General features: G+C 42.7%; 1 protein-coding gene across 2 annotated transcripts in view; it reads left to right on the top strand.

The window, feature by feature from the left end:
- The window catches only part of ago3a (argonaute RISC catalytic component 3a), a 33,271-nt gene extending 17,295 nt beyond the window's left edge, over positions 1–15,976 (top strand). The window contains exons 6-19 of one of the 2 annotated variants that reach the window (XM_084357703.1): positions 1,598–1,732; positions 1,918–2,005; positions 2,785–2,932; positions 3,195–3,314; positions 5,819–5,941; positions 6,798–6,931; positions 7,391–7,575; positions 7,903–8,062; positions 8,195–8,285; positions 8,395–8,589; positions 8,802–8,936; positions 9,504–9,605; positions 9,987–10,186; positions 10,887–15,976. In XM_084357703.1, the coding sequence (XP_084213829.1) occupies positions 1,598–1,732; positions 1,918–2,005; positions 2,785–2,932; positions 3,195–3,314; positions 5,819–5,941; positions 6,798–6,931; positions 7,391–7,575; positions 7,903–8,062; positions 8,195–8,285; positions 8,395–8,589; positions 8,802–8,936; positions 9,504–9,605; positions 9,987–10,186; positions 10,887–10,995 (1,925 nt within the window). In that variant the 3' untranslated portion in view covers positions 10,996–15,976. Of the gene's footprint in view, positions 1–1,597; positions 1,733–1,917; positions 2,006–2,784; positions 2,933–3,194; positions 3,315–5,818; positions 5,963–6,797; positions 6,932–7,390; positions 7,576–7,902; positions 8,063–8,194; positions 8,286–8,394; positions 8,590–8,801; positions 8,937–9,503; positions 9,606–9,986; positions 10,187–10,886 lie in introns of both variants that reach the window. The other variant, XM_084357702.1, reaches the window with a different exon arrangement.
- The last annotated feature ends 1,212 nt before the right edge of the window (positions 15,977–17,188 follow it).

Here is a 17,188-nt window from a genome sequence, read left to right as displayed (position 1 = left end):
GAATAGTGAGCTACGATTTCAGCCTGTTATTATTTGTGCTAAATAAGAGGCGGAAAGTGTGGTGGAGAATGTGTTTGGCCATATGCACACCGCAGGAGGTTGTTGGAGACCCAAGGAACTTGGAGGAAGGTGGCTTCTTGGCTGGATGGGAACTGACTAGTCGGTTGCTGTGGAGACGGAGGGCAGCTAGTGTGTATGTATGTGTGTTTGTATGCGTGTGTGTGGTTGAGCCTGCATGAGTGAGACTGGTGGGTGTTGCTGGGGTCAGGAGGGTAGCTGTGTGGAGCATTTCCGTGAGACAGCTTTTGTTTTGCTCCGAGTGCTTGAAGCCTCTGTCTGTATTTGAACCTCTCCCTCTCCACTCTCTCATTCTCTCTTTGTCCCATTTTCCCGCCTTCTCATCCTTGGAAATCAATTGGCCGGCTCAAGTCTCTTGTCTGCCCTCCAACAACAAACTGGAACTCCCAAGTGCTTTCTGTCTTCCGTACGGCATTGTGTATAGGCAAAGCCAACTGTTGAGCCTCTTTGAACACATGTTTGTATTCAACAGCTTATTTGAAAACTGCTTTGGTATTGTGTGATCAGAAACGCATATATCACATAATTATAATCACAGAGAAATGAGACCGTTCAGTTTTTGCATTTGCATGAATGAGTCACACACTCTTCCAAAAACACTGAAATTACATCACAATGCGTGGGGAGGACAATCAAAAGTGATGTCATTTCCTGTCACAGGTGAAAGGTAACAACGTCTTGTTAGTCATCACTCATGAATGTGCGCTTGCAGTGCTTTCGTTAAACGCACCATCAAGGAGAAGCGTCCTACGTCACAACAGCTGAGCTGGATTATTCTTAAACGTCTTCCTCAACACAACGCTCTCTTCATCTCTGTGTCCATTTTTGGATTTCTCCTGATCTCGCTTTGTGTTTTGTCGTACCCGTTCTTGTTTCCCCTAGATTTTAATTTCTCTGACGTCTTGCTGTGTTCTGCGTCACCTGTCGTATTTTAATTTCTCAGTGCCTCAGACTTTCCATTTATTGAGAAAATGTGTCGTATCAGAATAAAGGGAGCTGTGCTGCACAAATTGCACTTCCTGTGCTTTGTGAGTGACCGCGACATTATTTAGTATGGTAACCTGATTACACAAACATGGTGTGATAAAGCCTCTACAAGAGCTTCATAATGGCTACATTGCTCTGTCAAGAACACGTATTCCACGTTACAGTTCAGCTGGTATTCATGCTTTGCCTTTGTTAGTTGCGCGTCACATTGTTTTGTGAAATATTTAAAGTAGGTACCGTTCTGAACATATAATCTTCTGAACGCGTTTTGAGGACAGCCTTTGATTGCTCTGCACAGTCTGAGTCCTGCACACTGCCAGACAACGTGTCCATTAACCTAAAATGTCAGACAGAATATTTTTGTTCGTTTCTTCTTTTCAGGCAGACTCAACACGCACACCATCCAATTTAAACTGATGTAACTGCACTCAGTGGATTACAAAAGCAAGTTGTTAGCGGTTAGTGTATTGTTTTAGTATATTGTTGTTTTTTATTTGTCTTAAATGTCTCTTGTCCTTGCTTCATCTTGCAGTGTCTGCCACTGCCTTCTACAAGGCCCAGCCAGTAATCCAGTTCATGTGTGAAGTGCTGGACATCCACAACATAGACGAGCAGCCTCGCCCTCTCACAGACTCACACCGGGTCAAATTCACCAAAGAAATCAAAGGTAAAAACGGGGATGTAAAGTGTGCCTGCATGTGAGAAAGAGGGCTCAATCAGATGAATACAAGTATATTATGTGCGTGGGCTAGTGAGAGAGAGTCTGAGCAGGAACAGGCAGCGCTCCTGTCGCAGCCATTCACACACAGACACATGCTCAATGCTACTCCAACACTTTATGTTATTCACCAGGTTTGAAGGTGGAGGTGACGCACTGTGGAACCATGCGGAGGAAGTACCGCGTCTGCAACGTGACCCGTCGGCCTGCCAGCCATCAAACGTGAGTCAGCCTCGGGGCGGGCGAAGGAACAGGGCGGAGTGTGTGGATGGGACGGGGGCGGGGAACACGGACCGCAGAGGATGCGATCACCAATTCAGCGCCGAACAAACCAGATAATGGCTGACTCATCTGGCAACCATCCGGCCAATATTAGTCATCCGTTAGTGAAGTAGCCGTGGCGTGCGGCTGCCGATTATTTGTGTTTCTGATTAAGAGTATAAAACCCTCCTGTGTGTTGTCATATGGCCTTCAAAATGTGCTATCTAGCAACATTATGTGAGAATTAGAGCTGCAACAATTAAACAATTAATTGATAAGTTGTCAACTATTAAATAATTTGCTAGACATTTTGATTTTTGAGTCATTTTAGTGAAGAAAAGACAAAATTCTCTGATTCCAGTTTCTTAAATGTGAAATATTCTGGTTTCTTTTCTCTGTTATGGCACTAAACTGAGTATATTTGAGCTTTGGGAAACACTGTTTGACATTTTTCTTATATTTCTGTAACTTTATAGACCAAACAACTTACTGATTTATTAAGAAAATGATAAAAAAAAAAAAATCAAGTTGCAACCCCTGTTAGAATACTAAGAGTAAAGATATCTGATGGTATTTCAATTGTGATTATGAGGTTTGACAGAAGATTGCTGCACACTTTTAAAGCATCATTAATGCACGCTGCAGCTATGATTTCATACATGCTGACTGACTTACATAATCAATCTAATGTAGTTGTCCTCATTTGCAGTGTAGTTTTTGACATCCCTCTATCTCTGCAGGTTCCCTCTACAGTTGGAAAACGGTCAGACTGTAGAGCGTACTGTAGCCCAGTACTTCAGGGAGAAGTACAACCTGCAGCTTAAGTACCCACATTTGCCCTGTCTACAGGTGGGCCAGGAGCAAAAGCACACCTACCTGCCTCTGGAGGTGAGAGAAAAAACAAGTTGCTATTTCTCTCTGTTTTCATTGGGTTTCAATTTAAACACAACTCTGAGTATGAAACCTGCAGGATCTCATCCACTGGGTTGCTCTCATATGTGCCTGTGTTATCAACTGTGCAAACAAGAAGCAGAGCAGCTGCAGAATGTGCAAAACATTTTTTGCTGGTTAAACAACGACAAAAAACGATTTTTGCAAAATGAATTTTCCAACCTCCTTTTAAACTTTTGCTCTTCTTGTCTTCTTGCAGGTGTGTAACATTGTAGCTGGTCAACGGTGCATCAAGAAGCTGACAGATAATCAGACCTCCACTATGATCAAAGCCACAGCTCGCTCCGCACCCGACAGGCAGGAGGAGATCAGCAGGCTGGTGAGTTGGGAGCTCCTGCTGAGTTAAAGAGTTAATGATTTAAGTCATCAGTCGAGACCCTGAGTTGACTTGCATTTCGTCAGTCGAATCACACAGGAGCAGTTGCACGCTGTAAACTTTACAAACAGAGTCTCAAAATGACCACAAACCACTAAACTAACTATGATGATGTCAGTGAAGTTGGCTGAACCACTTTTGAACCAGACAGCTGTACAACCTCCTCTACTGCCATGCACTGGATGACTTGGCTGACATCTCTGTCCTCAGTCCGGCAAGAGTGACGCATCATGGTGCGCTGAGAGTTTATAACTGACCGGAGAGCTGGACGCACACATACTTTGTCTGACTGTGTGGAAATCTGACAATATGACAAAGAAAGGCAAAAAAAATTCCTGTTGAACAGCCAAATCCGAAAATTCAGAGTCAGGTACAGCCCTACAGTGAACAAATAGTATTTGTGCATAATATACTCACCAGTTTTTCTACTATGTGTCTAGTTGGCAGAACAAATTGTTCTTTTGTACAGGGCCCCGTGCATCATCACTTGTTTTTAGGTTTAGGTTATACTGTGAATGGTTAAAAGTTAGAGCCACTGTTAGGACTCTAACTTTAAAGGAGGGTGGTGTGAGAGTTTCAGCGGTATACCGTATTTAAGGTGGTGTGATGACTATAATAATTGTGTAATACCATTTTATCACAATGTTTCTCGAGATGGTTATTGTACAGTGAAAATCTCCACTACAACCCTTGTTGTCTAAGTTCAGTGACAGAATCTATGACTTACAGCATATAAGATTTCAGGTACAGAGAATGATTATGTAGAATATTTCAGCTGGCATAAGTTTATGCCGATTTCACCGTGTGACATTTGGATAGCCATTCAATTGGAAACCTAACAGCTTTCTGAAATGCCCTCGTTGCTAAGCTTGTCAACACTCTGTTGCCATGCTGCTTGTCTTGATATTAAATTGCTCGTTTTGTAATCACCTCTCCCAGATTCTCATTTTATATTGTTAACGGAGGCATGTCTGCGTGCTTGTCCATTGAGTTTGGGCTACCCAGGGTCATCAAAATGCCAGTCATAATGGCTTTAATGTGTGTGTGAGGCTGCTACGATGTCTGCAGCACATTGTTTATGGAAAGATTGACAGACTGTACTCTCCCTCTGGCCGCTATCAGATTAGCAAGGCACATTTAGTACCCGTGGTTTGCCTTATTAAACCACGTCTCCCTATCTTTTCACCCAAGAGCAAAATGACTGGACTTGCTTACAGGAAATCATTGTAGACATCACTGTGGTGGCGTTTTCATTCAGACGCACAGTTGCTTGAAACTGGTGGAACAGCGTGGGTGGAATAGCAGAGGTTGAGAGACAGAAAAGGACAAAACAAGCAGATAAGCTGCGTCTGTCAGAACTACATAATGAATTCTATAATAAATTTGGATATCATGCCAGCTGGACGGATCATGGACCCTGTGCTTGCAGCAATTTTGGATTTCTTGGCATGACACCAGTTTTCCTATCTACAAACATCATATCAAATAATGAAAACAATAGAAATGCTTACTGCTAAAAGGAAAATACAAGGGACAATTCATATCTATACATATGCCAGCTTGTACAGAATCAGTGCCTCATTAGTGTAACAACTGTAGGCAGAAGGTCTATCTAAAACAATGCTGGCATGAGCACCTGGAAGAGAAGCAAGCATTACAAATGCTGTGCTTTGGTTTGTTCAGACGAATCTGAGCTGTCTCCCAACCTGCTGATTTTACTTTCTACTGTACAACATCTGAGAAATAACTGTCTAAATCACAACAACTCAGTGATGAAAGTCATCTTCTATATTTAGCAGATGCTCTTAAAGTAACAGTTGGACTTCTTCTGGAAATATGCTGACGAGAAGAACAATGTCACTCTCATATCTGTCCATTAAAGGGGCACTATGTAGTTTTTTACAAGAATTTCAAACTCAGAATTTAATATTTACAATATTAATGAGGTAATGATACAAACTGAGAAATATTTAGTTTTTCCATAACTGAATAATAAAAGCTGTTCTCAGAGGAAAATAAGGTCCCCAGAACACTGTTTGAAGCTAGAAAGGTGGCAGGGTCTGCCACATATAAACACGGTAAAACATGAAAACAAAGAGAGTTTGTTTATTTAGTTTGTTTAGGCATAAAAAAAAAATCAGTCAATGACGTTTCTTCCCCAAAACTACACGGTGCACCTTCTTAATATTAAGTCACAGCCTCCAGCTGGTTAGCTTAGCTCCTATAGCATACAGACTGGAAACGGGGAGAAACAGCTAGCCTAGGTTTCAACTGAAGTGTAAAAACCAGCAATTATCAAACATTTCCTTGAACCAAAACACAGTGAGTGAGCCGGTAAAGCTAGAACCTGACCATGAGTTGTTACCTTTCAGTACTGCAGTGGTCTTCACATCATGCTGTCATTAACTGACCCTGTGTCTCATTTTCCCACCGCCCCTTCCCCGCAGGTGCGCAGTGCCAACTACGAAGCAGACCCGTTTGTGCAGGAATTCCAGTTCAAGGTTCGCGACGAGATGGCCCACGTGACGGGGCGAGTGCTACCCGCCCCCATGCTGCAGTACGGCGGCAGGGTGAGCACAGAGCACTTTATGGTACCCTTCCTTTAAATCACGCCCATTCTCTCTGTTTGTCTGACACGCTCTCCCCTTCCTCAGCCTTTGTTGAACTGTCTCTGAGGGGAACTAACTCACTGGCTTCTGTTTGTACTTCATGGTGTCAGTCTTTTCTTGTGGTTGAGTCTCAGTAGTGCAAACTTTGATTCTAACTTATTATGAGAGGGACAAATATGTCCCCGTATCTGCAAGAAGGAAAACCCAAATAATGATTGCCAAACACTTTGCCAGCAATATTAATTTTCCTATTTGAAGTGAAGAAGAGGTTGATTTCCAAGTTTCTAAGTATTGGATAAAGAAGCAGCTTATTGAGACTGAACCACAGTACCAATTAACATCTGTCTGTTTATCCTCTCTGAGGTGACACCTTCACTATTGTACATCTGATGTATCACTATGACGCCATTATGAACATTGTGCTGTTTGCGATACACACACCAAATTGCATCTAACCCAGTTTAGATGCGTCACACAACCTTTGCAATAAAATTTAAGGTTCACATCAAAACCACTTGATGATGTTTGTCATTCACTTTGAAAGTCAAATGTTCCTCTGGTTGAATGCATGTTTCTTCTTTTTCAAATTGTGAACGTATGTACAAAAATGAGTGTTAATATATTTTGGTATGGATGAAGAGTGTTTGTGGGTTCTGTGGGTTTTCAGAAAGTAAGTCTGTGTTTGTGTGTACGTGAGTGCGTGCGTGCCCACCTGTGTTGCTGCACGCTCAAGCGTGAGTGTGTGCGAACGGTATGACTGCGAGTGTTTGCCCACACAATCATGAGTACATGTGGTGAGACTGCAATGTTGTTTCAGAACCGCACGGTAGCCACGCCCAGCCACGGGGTGTGGGACATGAGGGGGAAGCAGTTCCACACCGGGGTGGAGATCAAGATGTGGGCCATCGCCTGCTTCGCCACTCAGAGGCAGTGTCGGGAGGAAATCCTCAAGTATGATTAATTTCAAATGTTTTTCCTTTATGGTCCTTCTTTTTTCTTTGCTCCCTAAAGTATATTCAGAATTGTTTAAAACACATTTGTTAGACCACTGTTTAAATCACTGATCTATTTTGCCTTTTTTATTAATTTGTAATGAAGTTAGAGATGATTGTATTTGTATGAAACTAGCTTGTACCAGAGAAGCAGTGCATATTCATAAAAAATAACCACAGCTATATCAGATGCAGTTAAAAGGATGGTTTAAATCTGTAGTCTTGCCAGAACATTAACAAGTTACTCTAAAAATCAATGAAACATTTAAATTTGATTCTTGGCATTGTAGAATCATTAAAAACATGGTCAGACATATTCATTTAAAATGTAAAATCTCTACTTAAGATAACAGAATAATGTCTGCATTAGTTTTGATTGTTGTTGATCCATCATCCTTCCTGCCTCTTCCTCGTGTAGGGGTTTCACAGACCAGCTGCGCAAGATCTCCAAGGATGCCGGGATGCCCATCCAGGGCCAGCCATGTTTCTGTAAATACGCCCAGGGAGCGGACAGCGTGGAGCCCATGTTCAGACACCTGAAGAACACCTACGCCGGACTGCAGCTCATCATTGTCATTCTGCCGGGAAAGACTCCAGTTTATGGTTAGAAAACGGCTCAAAAATGAATATTGTATTAGAATCCAGAGATGTGCTTGTGTTTAAGACTGTGTGTGAACTCTAATGCTGTTCTGGGACTGAGTGCTGGTGCAATATACTCTCCTCTTCAGCTTCTCAAATCAATGTCAGTACACTCTCCTCAATATGGTTCTTTCACTATGACCAAAATATTCTTTCCATTTTTGTCAGACTGTTTTTACCTGTGTTTCTCGGTAAATCCGAAAGTGTTTCCAGGGAATTTGAGAACAGATATTTTCACTTTTTTTAAAAATACAGATGAAAACTGTTTCTTTTATTTCTAACCACCCATAGCGGAGGTAAAGCGTGTGGGAGACACGCTCTTGGGCATGGCCACGCAGTGTGTCCAGGTGAAGAACGTGGTGAAGACGTCACCTCAGACCCTCTCCAACCTCTGCCTCAAGATCAATGTGAAGCTGGGAGGCATCAACAACATCCTGGTGCCTCACCAACGGTCAGTCATGCTCTCCTTCTCTGGATATATGATGACACTCTACCATAGCAGTGCTGGTTTTAAATTGCTTCTCATAGCCTGGACTGCTGTTTTTAATTTTTTTGTGTCTTTGTTTTGTCTCTCAATGAACAGACCATCAGTGTTTCAGCAGCCTGTTATCTTCTTGGGAGCAGATGTGACACATCCACCTGCTGGAGATGGGAAGAAGCCTTCAATCGCAGCAGTGAGTTACTTCCTCATTTTCCACCTGACCTATTGCTAAAATGTATAACCTTATCATGCCTATATCTGACATCCACTGTTGATCACTGCTCCTCCCCTCGCTCTTCCAGGTGGTAGGCAGTATGGACGCCCACCCCAGCAGGTACTGTGCCACTGTGCGGGTCCAGAGGCCAAGGCAGGAGGTTATCCAGGACCTGGCCTCCATGGTGCGGGAACTGCTCATTCAGTTCTACAAGTCAACCCGCTACAAACCCACCAGGATCATTTTCTACAGGGATGGAGTTTCAGAAGGCCAGTTCAGACAGGTCAGCTCCAAACCTCTTTCACAAAACGATTGTTTGGAGGCAGGATGTGACACCAGCCAAAATTCTGTTGAGTTTTATGGGTCATACTTTAGATATGTAGCTTTACAGGAAGTGGTTCTTCTGACTTAAGTGTGTTCACGTGCGTCAAGTCGGTATGTAGGAGCAACATGGACTAAATATTTGAAGCAAAACGTTTTCTTTTTCTTCCTCAGGTGCTGTATTATGAGCTGCTGGCCATTCGTGAGGCCTGTATAAGCCTGGAGAAGGAGTACCAGCCAGGTATCACCTACATTGTTGTGCAAAAACGCCACCATACACGCCTCTTCTGTGCCGACCGCAACGAGAGAGTGAGTCCCCACCGCTCCCACACACGCTCTTTGAGTATGACACGGTGATGGTACCCATTAAAGTCAGTACAGTGTGTTATGTGCTAGTCCGTATTCTTTTTTTTAATGCTCTGTGCCAGCACGTTAAGTACTCAAAATGGGTCTCCTTAATTACCTTTTGTTGTCAATTGGACTGTTCACCCTCCTAACCCCTGTAATTAGCTTCGATTAAAGCATTAGGGCCCAATGCAAGCGGAGAGCTCTGGAGTGGCTCTCAAGGCCCCAAGAGTGAGACTCGGCTAGTAACAACCTTATATTCAGTGCAGTCACTCCCATACAGAGCATTAGGCTCTCTAGAGCATTAAGCTTTTAATTGGTTGATTGGGAAGCAGTTGATAAACCTTTGCCCGGGTTGGTCCATCAACTCTTTTTTTCACTTAGTGCCTTAAAAGCTTTGTTTTCTGCTGCTCTTCTCCTGCATCTTCCATTTTCTGCTATTATTGTTGTCATGGATAAAAGTAGAGGGGGGAAAAAAACAGTCCAAGGGCATTAGTATGGACTGACTGATCTTAACTTTGCTTTCGTCAGGTTGGACGCAGTGGAAACATTCCTGCTGGTACTACCGTGGATACGGACATCACGCATCCCTACGAGTTTGACTTTTACCTCTGCAGTCACGCTGGAATACAGGTCAGACCAACCTCTCGTCTTCTCTGACAGGCCTGCTGCCTTTTTTCAGCGGTATTTCATCACTCTCTCTCTCACTAAAATCTGAATGCCAGTAGATATCTGCTCTTGTAAAAATAAATCAGAAATAATTTGGCCTTGAGAGAAAAGAGACGAAATACTTCTACTTATATTCTTTCCCTTTTCTCGTAATTATTTGAAGTTAGATCATCGGGAACTGGAGACCTGCCTGACACACTCATTTTCAGGTGTCTTTTGAAGACCAACAAATTTGTGTAATGGCAAGACCCCTATGTGAATGGTTATGTTTATTTTTATTTTCTTTAACGTATCCTTATTCTGAGTCTATTAATAACAAGTGTGCTATTGATTCCCCTCACGCAGGGCACCAGTCGGCCCTCCCACTACCATGTACTGTGGGACGACAATTGTTTTACCGCTGATGAGTTCCAGCTGCTCACCTACCAGTTGTGCCACACCTACGTGCGCTGTACCCGCTCAGTCTCCATCCCTGCGCCAGCCTACTACGCCCACCTGGTGGCCTTCCGCGCCCGCTACCATCTGGTGGACAAAGAACACGACAGGTGAGGAAGGGAGGGAGTAAACAAGAGGTTGTGTTTCTTTTATCAGGATGTAGGGTTTGCTCTGTATAACTTTCAGAAGTTTACTCATGTACTGTATATGTTTTAGGTACTTGTGGTATTTTAATCAATTCACAAATTAAGATTTTTGCATTCAAAATATATAAAAATGTATAAAGTATGGCTGAAATTATAAGATAAGTTATAAGTCGGCTGACAGTAAAATAATTGGCAACTGTTAATAATGAAATTCAGAAAAGAGTTTCAGCCTCCCACATGTGAAGATTTGCTGCTTTTCCTTTTTAATTATTTTAAAATGTTTAATTAATTTTTAATATTTTTGAGGTTTGGACTATTAGTTGGACAAAAGCATTGTGAGGGTGTCACTTCAAGTAATTCAACAATCAGTCGATGTAATGTAGGAAATAATCTTTGGTTTAATCCAGAATGAAAAGAATCATTAGGAGCAGTCGTTTACAAAATAGTAATAAAATCAGCTCCGCCTCAACAGTAAAATTCTGCTTTTACATGGATACATGAGAAATATTGATGGACTGATGGAACATATAATAGTGTGACAGTCTGAGGGAACATTTTTCTGCATTGAGTACTTCCTGATTATACTTACAAACTTTTACTTTTACTATCTTGTACTTCCTCCTCCTCTGGTCATGTGTAATAACCTCTCCTCTCCACTCCGCAGCGCTGAGGGCAGCCATGTGTCTGGTCAGAGTAACGGTCGGGACCCCCAGGCGCTGGCCAAAGCTGTTCAGATTCACCACGACACCCTGAGGACCATGTACTTCGCCTGATCTACATCAACCTTCCCCAACCAATGCCACCCCTCAACACACACAGAAGACACACACAGACATCCATGCACACCTGGCTCGCCAGTCAAGGAGTCCTCATACGTGCAAGTCCCGCCCGCCCCCCCCCACACGCCTAGTCAATCCGGACCTGACACTGTGCAGAGGAAAGCAGGGAGGAGGGAGGGAAGGAGGCACCCCCACACTGGACTGAGGATGCAAACGCTGCTTTAAAAACAAACAAGAGAGAAACTCAGCACTATTATGCAATATTAAACCAGCCAACTAGTTTATTTTCACCCTTATCAGGCTCCCCTGTGTTGCCCCTCCTCCTGTTCTCCCCTGTATGTCTCCTTTACTTGTGGCCTAGTGGGTGTGTTTCTTGTTTGTTTTTACTTGTCCCCTTCCTTTGGCACAGTCACTCTTTATAGTCTACTATCTGCTCCTTTGCCATCTACAGTACCTCAAGTCAAATTTGAGCAGCAGCACTTTTACATTCTGTCAGTTTTACTGTAGTTTGTTGTTGAGTCTCCCCAGTGTTAGAAATAGGGGAGCGGAGAAGGAAGGGTCAGACTCTGGAGTTGGAAAAGAGTTATTTCATTGGACCAGAGGTCCTCCCAATTGCCACTTTTATTCTTCCTTTTTTCCTCTTGTGTCTTCTGTTCTGTCACTTTTTCACTAGTGTGTGAAATCACCAGTTACTTGTACGGAGCAACATGTTCTTTTGAGCACACTGCCACCTGTTGGCGACGAGGTATAAATGCCCCCTTAAAGTCACAACACAGAGTTGTCGTCTTGTAAGGTTTCAGATCAGTTTTGATTTATCTTTTAGCTGTCACATTTTAACAGGGGCAGTTTATATTGGCTGATATATCATTTGCTCAACTGCAGCCATCTATGGATTTCATTTAAAGTATAACACTGTTATTTAATTCTGGTTGTTATTTTTCTTCTACATTATGTGAAACATTTTATGATTCTGACTTTTTTTTTTAAACTCATTTAAATCATGTAATCTTATGTTCTTAATCTTAGTAGTCGTAGTGCATTCATTTCCCTCAGTGCTTTATCTCACGTTTCCCTCTCTTGACTTTAAGACGGTGGGTAAATCGAGATCACGTCGATGGTTTCCTCTAGTGCAATAATCAGTTGAAACGAAGGGAAGAGGATTTTAGGGGACTGAAAGAACGGTTACACATTTCATTTGAAAGTGAGCGTCCTCGACGAGAGAAAAGTTTGCCACTCGCTCGGCACTTTCACGTGTTGCTCCTCTGTGAGACGATCGATCAGCACGTTTTATGAGTTTGCCCTTGCTGTCGGACAAAAGGTGGTGCAACTGCAGCGTTGGTGATTTTCGTGTTTTTACTTGAATTGAAGGATGTTATGCGCCTCTGTGGTTTGAGAACACTTTATCAGAATTCCTGATTATCAGTTTGCTAATGAGGCTGATTTTCTTAATTCCTAAAGCTTTTCACCCGACCGCAGCAAAGTGGAGTATAAAGGCCATAAAGAGGTAGTATTCAAGTGCCTGGTGGAAGTGTTAAATGGTCAAAAGCTGCATCATAGGGATCCTATTTCATTGGGGTAAAATAATCAAAGAAGCATATTCCAACAAATGGACAGCATAAGATGGTTTAAAGCGAGAAAGTTTCACCGGTTGCCTCTTATTCTTCTCAACAACTGTCTACTGACTTTTCTATACATCTCATTCAAATCATCCTAAGATCAATATATTTATTGTGTTGCCTGTTCGGCAGTGTTAGCCGTTGGCTTTGCTTCGGAGCAGCGTTCAAGCCAAGCAGGCAGAGTTGTCTTTTGTTGCTTAATCATCACCAGACATGGATCCAGCTGCTACAGTGTGTTGAAAAGGCCGCGTTCATGGGCATGGAGTCAGCCTCAGCGTTGACCAATTCTTTCAAAAGGCTATTTTAGGGATGCACAATATTGGATTTTTGTCGATATCTGATATGCGGATGGTTTCTGACTCAATCAACGCTGATTGAAGGGAAGTCTCTCCTGTTCTGAAAATAACATTATATTATGCCAACTTTCATGTAAGGCCCACTGCCGGACGCAGACGCATGTTATTCAACATGACTTGTCATATCGGCAGAAATGTTCATTTTGGACTAATGCAGATATTTCATTACTTAAGTGTTTATCGGAATATGGAAGAGGATTAGGGCCACTGTAAAAAAAAAGAAAAGAAAAAGTTTTACAATTCAGAATTTTTCTCAGAATTCTGACTTTTTGTCCAAAAAATGTCAATTTCCCCCCATAATTCTGACTTTTTCTTTCCCCTCAGAATACCAACATTTTTCTCAGAATTCTGATTTATTTTCCAGAATTCTCCATTTTTTTCCCCCAAATATTGAGTGAATTGAGTGAATTCTGAGAAAAGTGTTGGTTTTTTTTGCAATGGCTGAAATCCTCTTCCGTATCAGCAGATTCCGATGACGCCCCAATATTATCGTGCATCCCTAAATTGTTTGATATAATTGAAAGAAGTTGGAACCAGGTTCAATCCCATGTCCATGTAACCGGCCCAAATTACGACCGGCTTCAGAACAACACTGAGGAGTTAAGATAGTGACTCATACTTGCGGCAGAAGTACAAACTGACTGTTGACATGAGTCGTGTATCTGAACTATAATCACCACTTGGCTCCTTGGTGCCTCTGAAGCTCGTTCGGGAGGTGTTTGTAAAAGTTATCTGCACTAAAAGAAGCTGTGTTTCAGGAGTGAACACAGGTGTGGTGCTACTCTGTCTGAGTTAGAATCTGAAGCTGAACCTCTATATGAGACGCTAGATGAGCAGGTGGGGAAGGGTCGAAGAAAAAAAAAACGGTAAACCTCACTCACTTTAAGGACCGGAGAAGGTGCTGTGGTCGATGCGGGGGAGGTCTAGGTGTAGGATTTCCATCGGCGTTGTAAAACGGTACAATGGCAGACGTTCCCTTTGACTTTTGAGGTATAACGTAGGGTCCTGCATCCGCTGCTGCACTTGCCTTTGTGGTAGGCGAGCCCTCCAGTGTGGAAGCCAGTGGGTTTGAGCCTTCATGATTTCACTAGTGTCTGAAAGCCTTTTTAAAAGCCAGATCGAAAGTATATTTGTACATTTTAAATGATGTAATGCACACACCACTTATTTTTGCTAACAGAAAAAAACAATGTAGTCTAATTATTATTAATCTTAGTAATAAATGTATCATGATAAGTAACGGTTAAAAAGATATAATAACAAAAGTTTTATTATTGCAATAGACTGTTGACTTGTTCCTGTGTCACTATAGTGTATGTGTGAACAGTGGTGGGGTTGTTGAATCTAGTGACGTGTGTTTGGACTGTCATACTGTTATTGATTAGGGATGTGGACTTAAACCGCCTCTTGCATTGATGTTTGGAAAAAAAGCTGCAAGATGTTGAATGCTTACTTTTTTGTAGATGTTTGTACAGTCGGAGGTTTGTCGCAGAGGAGAGAGGAGAAAAAATATTTTACCGTACTGCAAAAGGCTTTGTAGTGAGACATCCCTGTTGTGATGACAAACGGTAGAATAGAAGAGGAGTCGGCGGATGTATTGAATGTTCTCAAGTTTTTCCTCAACTGGTGCTGCTCCTTATCGAGAGCGAGAGCGTGAAGGAAGTGGTTTTTGAAAGTGCTGTCGACCCATTTCAAGGACACGTGTGATCAAACAGTATCGTGACGAGGGCTAGTAGTTCTCCACTCCTTTTGTGTTAAAGCCTCTTGGGATTTACGTGGGGATTGCAACCTCTGTTGCTTTTCCTCAGACTCCTCTCCTTAGCCGAGCCACTTCATGTGCTCGCGAATACAAAGGGTTAGCCTCCCGGTAAATCTGCGGCGTGACAAAGCCTGTAATCTTATTGTTGCTCTCTCTCCCCTTTCCGCCCGAACATTTACTCCCCTGTGCCAGAGAACTACGCTCTACGGCCGCACAATCCCATCCGATCCCCCTGGGAGGCGTGAGAAAGATTAGAGCTGAAGGACAATGGCGGGGTCTGGTCAGTAAAGATATCGTGGGTTGTGTGATTTGGAAGGAAATCAAAGCTGATCACTTTATGCGGCAGGTCGCGTTGAAAGTTAAACTGGAGGTTGTTGCATTTCTAACTCGCTATCTCTGCTGTCTGTAATGGATGTTCAGTGTGTGTATAAACTACACTCTTGAGGGCAGTTGAACACATGTTTACATAGCAGATGTGTTTGCCTCGCTTACAACTGAAATGTCATCAGCTCTGCTTTGCAAATATTAGCTAGTAGAGAAGTGACCTAACATGAGCAAGACCAATTGGGGCCTGTGGAAGTGAACGCTTGGAGGGATACGGAGATGTTATTTATTCGGTCGTTTTTTTCCTCAACAGGCGTCGGGGGAATAGACGTGTTTGTCCTTCCTGTTCTTTTTAAAATGACTTAGATAAAAGAGCGCTCCCGGCTCACAGATAGCAGCTAGCTGTGGCTCTCAGTACAGACAGGAGAACAAAACATCTTACCCACGAAGTCTGGTGAAGAAAAACAGCCAAATTAACTCAAAAAGGTCAGCGTCTCCCTTTTTCTAAACGAAAGTGAAGGGTGTATTCCATTTTGAGTAATCGATCAATATCCCTGATTTTGGTTTTTTTTTGCAGTGGAAGGTAGCAAAAGAGTGAGAAGAAGTCCACAGAAAGTGCCTTTCCTCTTGATGGTGCTGTCAACTGAAAGATAAAAAAATGTCAAATCAAACTAACAGAATCTCCTTTTCAAGAACACATCGCAGCGCAGGAGCGGCTGCGTTTACACACAGTCACTGTACACGTTTGTTTCTTTTGTAGAGATGGCAAAATGCAAACTCGTGTTTCATGTATTTAGATATTAAGCCTACATAGAAAAAGAATATATGCCAAGTATATGGTTGTGGTTGAGCTTTCGCTTCCTAGTGCATTTAGTGTCTTGGACCAATGGTGTCGTTGGTACAGTGGAACGTGCGTTTGGGTCGGAGGGTGGTGGGGTAATTGGGGGGTGGGGTGGGGGGGGGGTTATAGCTGACACTAGCGTGGTGTGACACAGCCCAGCCCACGAATGACGAACATCGCACAGCACTTTAGAGACTGCCACTCTCACTCAGACACAAAGCCAAGAGGTTTTCGATCGCGGTCCCTCCAGTCGCCCCTTCTTTCTACCTCCCGACCGGGAGGAGGAGGAGCGCATCCAAACCTCAGCGTGAACGAGGAGTCGAAGGGATGTGTGTGTTACCAAACAAAGCAGTCAGTCATTAAAAAAAAAGTGTGCCTCATGCTCTTGTGACTTTGGCTCCAGGGGAGTCGGCCTGCTCTCGGGTGGCGGTTGCCACTCGACACTTTGTTACAGCTGGGGCTGGGCGTCGAAACAAGGTCCCAGATTTTGGCGCCAGAATTTGAAAGCATCCCAAAAATAAAAAAAAGATTAGATTCTTGCACTGAGGAATCACGGGCATTTTTTTTACTAGAGAACTCAACATAAGTAGGATCTAAAAGAAACGGCATGAATGAAAATAGTTTAGTCTGTTGCATAGTGAGGTATGCTATCATTCAAGTGTCATGTTTTTACAGCAGGTGTAGAGGGATATCGGCAGAACCAGTGTCAGTATTGAAGCTTTTCTCACGATGCCCAGCCCTGGTAGCAGCCCATGGCATTCTTTCATCTTAGTGCAATGCCCTGCCATGTGTCTTGCCCCCGACGGAGGGAATGTGTGCCCAGCAAGTATCCCTGTCTTGAGCCGGTAGGGTCGTCGACTGAAAAAAAAAAACCAAGGCTGGTCTTGTAGTTCTGTGGGTACCTTTTCAGTCCAGGGGCGGGGTGAAATCTTTCTATTACAAGAGATCTCGAAAAACACTGCACCTCACTTACCTTGGTATGCTGCATATGTTATACTACATGAAAGAAAAACTGCAAATTGCTTTTATTATGACATATAATGCTTGAGTAATGCCTGATTGCGATATTCTTATACGGTAACTATTTTAGAGTCAAAATAAGTATAACTGTAACAAAAAAAAACAAAAAAAAAATGGAAAAAAAAAATCTCTGTTTTGTCTTAACACTTATCCGATTTTGAGAAATTGTTCTTGAGCCGACTTTTATTTTGTTGTCCTATTTAAATGTGTCGTTCTTTAAATTTATATATGAAATATATATGTGCGGAATATTTTATGGTGTATTTATTGA

Source organism: Pagrus pagrus, assembly GCF_965226575.1.
Source record: "Pagrus pagrus genome assembly, chromosome: 7".
Taxonomy (NCBI): Eukaryota; Metazoa; Chordata; class Actinopteri; order Spariformes; family Sparidae; genus Pagrus; species Pagrus pagrus.
This window is presented reverse-complemented; position numbering and strand designations above follow the sequence as displayed.